General features: G+C 48.8%; 1 protein-coding gene across 1 annotated transcript in view; it reads left to right on the top strand.

Moving 5' to 3' along the window:
- Positions 1–8273, top strand: part of ARFGEF3 (ARFGEF family member 3) — a 168086-nt gene that overhangs the window by 31799 nt on the left and 128014 nt on the right. The window contains 1 exon segment of the mRNA XM_025200306.1: positions 3273–3354. Within this exon segment, the coding sequence (XP_025056091.1) occupies positions 3273–3354 (82 nt within the window).

Here is an 8273-nt window from a genome sequence, read left to right as displayed (position 1 = left end):
GGGCCCCACCCGGTAGCTGCTTGCAGCTCGCATGGGGCTGTCTATGCCTGCTCCAGACAGCCCCGTGTGGGCTGCGAGCATCTGCAGCAGGGAACACTGGCCACAGGGTGGGCGAGGGGCTGTTTTTCCCTGCACTCAGCACCAGCTTCTTCCCTGCCGGTGAGCAGGGGGTCAGGGCTGTGCACTACCCCCCGCCTGTACCGCGGGGCCCAGAGGCCCTATGGAGCCGGGCCAGCTCCCCGGTCTCCTTGCTGGTGCAGCCCAGCCCGGCTCCACAGACCCTTGCCAGCCTGTGCCCCATTATGGGCCCCACTGGTGCTGGCCCTGGGACATTTGGTTCCAAGATGGTGACCAGGGGGCAGGGCACTTGTCAAGGGACGGGGCTACCCATGCGGCCCTCGACAGCCTGCCAAAACAGGGTAAGTGGCCCTCTGCCCAAAATAATTGCCCGCCCCTGCTCTGGAGGCAGGCAGTTCATTGATTTTCATCATGGCTACTGCCCCTCCTCCTAGGCAGTCTGTAACTTTATATAGACCTTATGACCTCATTTACCTGCTCCAGTGGAGGCCAGCACCTGTCGGCTGCGAGCCAACCAATTTGAAGTGCATCACTGGTTGCCAGGTAGACTGTCAGGGTCTCTAGCCCCCTCCTGGTCAGGTTGGCATTGCTTAGAACAATGGGAAGTTTAAGGGCTCCCCCCCGGGTATGTGATGCTAGTCACATAGGCAGAGGGGGCAGAGGAATGACCATGGTAACCAAATTGTCAGGTAGCAGAGTTTTGAAGAGACAGGGATGGTATTCTGTCACAGCCTGTTCCAGCTTCAAAAGCTTTCAGACCATTGTTTCCAGTGTAATTGAAATTTTTGACATGAGTGAGGTACCAACCGTCCTCGCTACCCCCGTTTCCGAGGACTAGACCAGAGCCCCTTTAGCCAACTTTTCACAGTGCCCTAGAGACCTTTGTGGCACTTTAACAAAGTAGCAAACATTATTAGATGCACTGTAACTGGTATCTAGGCAACGTTGAATCTTGAGCGAAGCGTTTACTGAACGGCCCTTCATCATTATATCACTGAAATGTGTGTAGGCCAGGGGTGGGCAAAATATGGCCCGCCAAGCACTTTCATCCAGCCCACGGGACTCCCCCTCCCCATCCCCCAAACAAATTGTGCCCTACCCAGCCCTTCTGCCCACAAGGTTGGGAGCGAGGCACCCACATGTACACACAGCCTCCAAAACATACCTTATTGCCTTACTCCCACCCCTGTGGGCTGAAGGGTCTGGCCGGCCAGTGTACAGCTTCCATGCAGGGCTGCTGCAGCTCCTGAGACCTGCTCACTTACCCGGTCTCCTGCTGGCTCTGGGCAGCAGGTAGGGAAGCAGTGGGGGTTGGGGGAAGGAGCCCAGAGCATGGGACTTGGGCTTGTACCTTCCCTGCCGGGGCTGTACAGCACCAGAGAGAAGCTTCAGGCTCTGGAGCCAACCGCCTTCCCTACGTGGGGCTTCCCTCCCATGCAGCGCAGCCCCTGTGGGGAAGGTAGCTAGCTCCAGCACTTGAGACTTCTTGCTGGTGCTGCACAGCCATGGCGGGGAAGGCACCTGGCTCCAGCATGTGGAGCTTTCCTTCCTGCTCTGCAAGTGCAGGGGCTGCACATGAGTGGCAGGGAACGCCAGTGATACAGGCAGCCATGTGGAGGCTGTGCCTCTTGCTGTGGTGTGCAGCACTGGCTGGAGCTGCGGTCCACTGGGCACCTGTGCCCTGATTTTCCTGCCTGCTGCTGCACCATGGGGGTAGTGTGGAGGGGTCCCCACAGCCCCCCAACCCCCCACACACTCATACACCCCACCATATACAAGCACCACACATACCCCCACACACCACACATACCACACGCGGACACCCTCCCCCACAACATACAGAACTAAGGTTTTATTTTTGAGTTGTTATGCAATCATCTCTATATAGACTATGCAAACACAAACCATGACAAAAAATTGTTTTGTAATAAAATTAAATTATGTGATAGTAGGTGTTTGTGGAGGGTGAAGGTGGCTGGGGGTGTGTGTGGGTAGTAATGAGCGGGGCTCCCCCCAGAGACCTGTGGGGATGTGGGGGGGGTGCATGTGGGGAGGGGCGTGGGTGGTGCAGTGTTTGTGGTGTGTGATTTGTGTGTCGGGGAGAGTGTCATTGTCGGGTTTATGGGGGAGGGTTTGTGGGTATGATGGGGTGTTCATGGGAGCCCCCTGCACGCACCCCCACAGCTGGTCAGTTCCCACCCGCAACAGCCTGTGCACCCTGAGACACCTCCCTGCCCCTGCCAGCAGTGCACAGCCCCAGTGCTCCCCGTGCCTGCTCTGGACTGACCCCAGTAGGAGCAGATCAGCCAGATGCATGCATAGCCCTGACCCTGCACCTGCTCTGTACTGCCTGCCCATGGCATGTTCTGCTAACCCCTGGGTATGCAGCGGGGCTGGGACGGCTGTACACTGGGCTGCCTTTCTAGGAAGCTGCTGGCCCCAGTCCCACAGTACTGGCAGGGACCTGTGTATAACCCCTACCTGCCCTGTACCTGCTGCAGACTTGCCTGCTTACGCTGAACAGGTGCAGCAACAGCAGCGCTGACAGAGCCAAAGTGTGCTCAGCATGGGTGAAAAGTGGCCCCTCCCCATCAACTCTGTCCAGCACTTTCTGCAGCAGCCATGCGGAGCCTGTGCTGGGTTGCCCTGCCTCACTGCTGCCTCCAGGCTGCCCTACAGGACAGCAGGAGCAGAGCAGAAGAGCTAAAAGGTGCGGGGCAGGTTGGGGCTGGTCCCGACCCTGGCCTGAAGCCGTGTGGGGGAGATAGGGAGCGGGCCTGGCTCCGACCCAAAGCAGTGGAGGAAGGTGGGGAACGGCCCAGGCCCCAGCCCGAAGCGGCAGGGGGTGACGGGGAATGGCCCAGGCCCTGGTCCGAAGCAGCAGAGGGGAAACAGCCCCAGCCCGTGGTGGGCAAAACTAAGCTGTTTTAAGGAACAGATGCTTCAGAAAGTGGGTTTGTAACCTGGTCTTTTTTTCTGGAAAAGTGCTCTTTTGAATGAGAACTTCAAAGAAATTCAGTTGATTTTTTTTTTTTTTAAAATAGGGGTGGGGGGAAATTCCATTGTCTTCATTGCTGTTTAATTTTTTTATTATTATTTTGCATTTGATTCTATTTTTATGCTAGGAACATACAAATGGTTGTATTCTTCTTGAATGCTAATTTCTCAGCACTATTTTCCTCTTTATTTTGTAGGGAAAAATGCCTCCTTCCACTCCAGCTTGCTTTGGAATCAAAGAACGTGAAGTTAGCCCAACATGCCCTAGCAGGGATGCAGGTATGACTTAAAACTTAGATAAAATTTGATTTGCTATCTTACCACATATGTGTAAAATGATAACTCCTGTGGTGTTTAAATTCTGAGGTGTGGGTGGAATGTACTGTAAACACAGCTTCCAAGTTGAGTACTGATCTATAGGGCTGTATGAAGCTTTGGTTGCCGATTCAGTTTGGAGGAGATTTGGCCCGATTCGGCAACCGAATCTCCGAATCAAATCAGGAGACCCATTAATCTCTCCGAATTGAATCGGAAGCCTCCGATTCAGTTCAGAGAGATTTGATAATTCGGCCATAGACACAGCTTGGAGTGTCCCATGGGAGCACGGGGGAGGGGGGGTTCCCCACATGCTTAGTGGCAGACCCTGAACTGGACCAGAAGTACTTCCGGTCCAGTTCCAGGTCCGTCGCAGAGTGCGTGGGGGACCCCTGCCCTTCCTCCTGGCTCAGCGACTGGTGCCTCCTGGGGGGTCACCCGGGGTCCCCCCATGGCCAACTGCTGTGCTGGGGAGATGTGGGGGGGGGGTCCCCGCATGCTCAGCAGCAGACCTGGAAGTGGACTGGAAGTACTTCCAATCCAATCCTGGGTCCACCGCGGATCGCGCAGCAGGGGGGCCCCCCCCCACGCTCCTGTGGGACACTCCAGCCACCCTAACATCTCAGCGTTATGAGCCACGCCTGGTACCTCGAGGTACGTAGAAAAAACATATAAAGCTGTGTCTGTGGCTGAATCGTTGATTCTCTGAATTGGCATCAAATCTTCAGATTCAGCCAAATTGAATTGAATTGGGACAGTGATCTGAATCAGTTAATCGAATCACTGTCCCCCGAATTGGACCAATTCTGAATACTGCCTGCTTCACAGACCCCTACTGTTCTGGTGATGTATACACTGCTGCAGAGGTATTCTGGAGCTAACATGACTCTACTGATTTGTGTGGGAGCTGTCCTCTCTCCTAGTAAATAGAAGCGCCTGCTTTGCACTCTAGCCAGTGTCTAAAAACCTGTGCTGATGGAGTCCCCTATTCCTTTCTGATCATCTCAAATAATTGTGGCACTTCAGAAGCTGAAAGAGTAAATATAGCAACAAATACTGAAGACTGTTCTACAAATTTGTATCGTAGAAGCATAGAAAATTAGGGTCGAAGGGACCTCAGGAGGTCATTTAGTCCAGCCCCCTGCTTAAACAGGACCATCCCCAACTAGATCATCTCAGCCAAGGCTTTGTCTGGCTGGGCCTTAACCTACAAGGATGGAGACTCCACTACTTCTCTGGGTGTTTTACTACCCTCCTAGTGAGAGAATTTTTCTTAATATCTAACCTAAACTTCCCTTGCTGGCAACTTGAGACTCTTGCTCCTTGTTCTGTCATCTGCCACCACTGAGAACAGTTCAGCTCCATCCTCTTTGGACTCCTCTTGAGTTAGTTGAAGGCTGCTATTAAATCCCCCTCAGTCTTCTCTTCTCCAGACTAAATAAGCCCAGTTCCCTCAGCCTGTCAAAAGTCATGTGCATCAGCCCCCTCACCATTTTTGTTGCCCTCCACTGAACTCTCTCCAATTTGTCCACATCCTTTCTGTAGTGGGGGGGCCCAAAACTGGACACAGTACTCCAGATGTGGCCTCACCAGTGCTGAATAGAGGGAAATAATCACTTCCCTCAGTCTGCTGGCAGCACTTTTATTAATGTAGGTCAGTATTCCATTAGCCTTCTTGGCAACAAGAGCAAACTGCTAGTTCATATTCAGCTTACTGTCTATTGTAACACCCAGGTCCTTTTCTGTAGAACTGCTGCCCAGCCAGTCAGTCCCCAGCCTGTAGTGGTCAATGGGATTGTTCCATCCTAAGTGCAGGACTTTGCACTTCTCCTTATTGAACCTCATGAGATTTCTCATGTCAACTTCCTTTGAAATATTTCAATTTCAAAATTTCTTAGGCATTAAAGCACAACAATTCTAAATGAATAGAAGGGTTTTATTAAATTGCAAGAGTACATGTTTATGCAACGTAAGACTGAGAAAGCAGGCACAGACTTCAGGGAGCTAAAGCATTTGTAGCTAACAGTACAGAAACAGAGCATTTATTTTTAAATAAAGGCACTAAGATAGTATATGCTTCCTGCTTGGAGCATACTTGCAGTAAATGGTTACAACAACTCCTTAGCTAAATGCAAGCTGCTGTTCACAAACAAGGAATTCATCGCAGGAGAGAAGGCCTCTTTACTACTTGCACACCATCTTGAGGGCATTTTTAAGTTTCTTATCTCAGGCCAAATTAGAATTCTGAACTGATATGGCTATCGACTGAACAGTGCTCAATCAATCAAGTCTGTATAGTGCTACCACTGGCAAGTATCCCACCTCTCAGATTCTTTAGCCTGGGATTTCAAATATTCCCAAATCCATGGCAGGCATCTTGCATGTAGGCTCCAAGCCTGGAGTCAATGGAGTTCGTATGCCCCCAAGTCTCACTTGCCCTTAGCCAGAAGGCCAAAGGAGCTATCTTGAGGACATAAGTGGGATGTAGGCATGTATCAGGAGATCTTGTTCTATGATAGGAGGACTCTGTTAAACTCTTGTGTTGGCATGGACATACCTAGGGAGTATGTTTTGAGAACTACAAACAACCAAGAATTCCAGAAGGATTGTGAATTGACTTTTATCCTCTAAGGCTGAATCTTGTAATGAATCCACAGTCTAGGATAACGGCATTTTTTAAAACTTTTTAAACTCCATATAAGCTTATCTTAGTTTTGTTAGATGTGGACTTTTGAAATTTAGCCTTATATTTAAAGCAGTACCTAAACAGAAGCGGCTTTTAGGCTGACTTCAGTACTGTTTCAGTACATTTTAATAACACGTTTTGAACTAAAGAATAATTAAAGATGTGGAGCATAACAGAATACAGGAAAAAATGCAATATGGGTTGAACAAAGATAAAAATTTATCTTGCTCTATAAGTAATGATTTTCTAGACAGGAAATGTGGTAGATCTCATCTATGAGACTTTAGCAAAGCGTTTGATCTGCTGCCCCACTGGGAAATTATTAGTTGTAGTAATCCTATTTTCTCTAGTTTAAGAAAAACTAGATAGATAAAAGGAAGAAGACAGCAGATTGTGTTGAAGTGGGATATATGGGACTGGAGGGAACTTATTGTTCCTCAAGGATCAGTCCTGGGACCCATTTCATTAATACTTTCTTTAATGGATTTGGCATGAAGAGTAGGAATGTACTAATTAAATCTAATGATGACATCAAGTTAAGAGACTGCAATATTATACAGGAACAAGTGGTGTAATAGCAGTGTGAGGGAATTCAGTAGAACAAAGTTCAATGGTAAGGTCATACATCTGGGGGCTAATAAGAATTTCTGCAATAATAGTTTTAAAATATCTTTTCATCAGGTACAGATGAGACCCTAAAGAGTACCTCATAAAAAGTTGAGCCCCCTTCCAACCACATGATTCTATTTTTAAAAATCCTTCTATTCCAGAGGTCAACAACGTTTTTGGTCAGAGTGCCAAGAATACCTAGAGCCTTGACTTGTAAGATGTTGGCATGCCAGGGGTGGGTGGCAGGAGAGCCATCAGGGGCCCAATCCTTGTTGTGTGAGTGCAGTCCCAGCCCCTTCCCTGCCATCTGCCTCGAGGCACATGTGCCAAACTAAATGCCTTCACATTTGTCCCACTCTGGCACCCACACTGGGGAGTTGCCTACTTCTATTCTAGTCTGTATAAAATGATTTTAAAAGCTGGTCAGTTTTCAGTTGGAAATAACAGACAAAGACCTGGCTGCCTAGGTCAGTCATAGGACCATGAGCTACCAATGTTATGCTGCCTTGAAGATGCCAAATGTATTCTATGGCTGCCTCAAGGGAGATATATACAGTAGATAGGAGGCTATTAGTAAGTAGTAGTGCTATTGTATGAAGCAGTGGTGAGAATTCTCTGTACAGTTCTGGTAAGCCTTATTTAAGAAGATAAACTCAAACTCAGACTGGAACAGGATCAGAAAAGGGCTTCTCGAGTGACCCCAAAAATGGAGAGCTCTCTTGTGGTAGAATAGGAGAGTCTGCCTTGTTCAGCCTAGCAAAATAAAGGCCAAGAGGGGATCTGAATACTGTATGTAAATACACTGAAGGCTGAACACAAGGGAAGAATGGACAAGTTTGGCACAACAATAGTTAGGTATAAAATGGACTATAAATAAATTTAAGCTCAAAAGTGGAAGAAGGTTTCTCACTGTAAGAGGAGTGGTTGAACAGTCTTCAAATAGGAGTTGTGGGGGCAAAACACTCAATAGTTTAAAAATGGAGCTTGATCAGTTAAAAAAAAATGGGGGGGAGGGGGCTTAGGATGCTACAGTGTGTGATCTCAGGGGACTGGATTGGATGAGCCTTGGTGGTACTTATGTTCCTTTAGACGCATTTTAAAAGTGGCCTTCCACAAAAAATGTAACTTAAATATAAAGGCTTTGAAATGAATGTGCACTTTCATGCCACCTGTTCTAGTAATCTCTCTATTTATGTATTTCCTGCTGTCTGGGAATACTTACTAACACCCTGTTATGAACCTTTCCAAGCGGAGGGAACCTGACTAGCCCGTAAGAATGTCTTTGTTAAACCTAGTCCATTGGCCAGCCTCTTCTCCTGCAGCTTCTTGGGAGAGCTTCCTTCTTACTATGGGTTTGGTTGATATAGGGTTGCCATATGTCTAGGTTTTTCTAGACATGTCCTCCTTTTGGGTCCTCCTTGTGGGTCAGGAGTGCAGGGCACAGGCTATGTTGGGGGTTGTGTGTTGGGAGTGAGAGGCATCAGCAGGGATGGGGGGCTGTGGGTTGGGAGCATAGATTCATAGATGCTAGGGTCGGAAGGGACCTCAATAGATCATCGAGTCTGACCCCCTGCATAGGCAGGAAAGA

Source organism: Alligator sinensis, unplaced genomic scaffold (genome assembly GCF_000455745.1).
Source record: "Alligator sinensis unplaced genomic scaffold, ASM45574v1 scaffold542_1, whole genome shotgun sequence".
Taxonomy (NCBI): domain Eukaryota; kingdom Metazoa; phylum Chordata; order Crocodylia; family Alligatoridae; genus Alligator; species Alligator sinensis.
The sequence above is the reverse complement of the archived record's forward strand: the minus strand, read 5'-3'. Positions and strand labels throughout refer to the sequence as shown.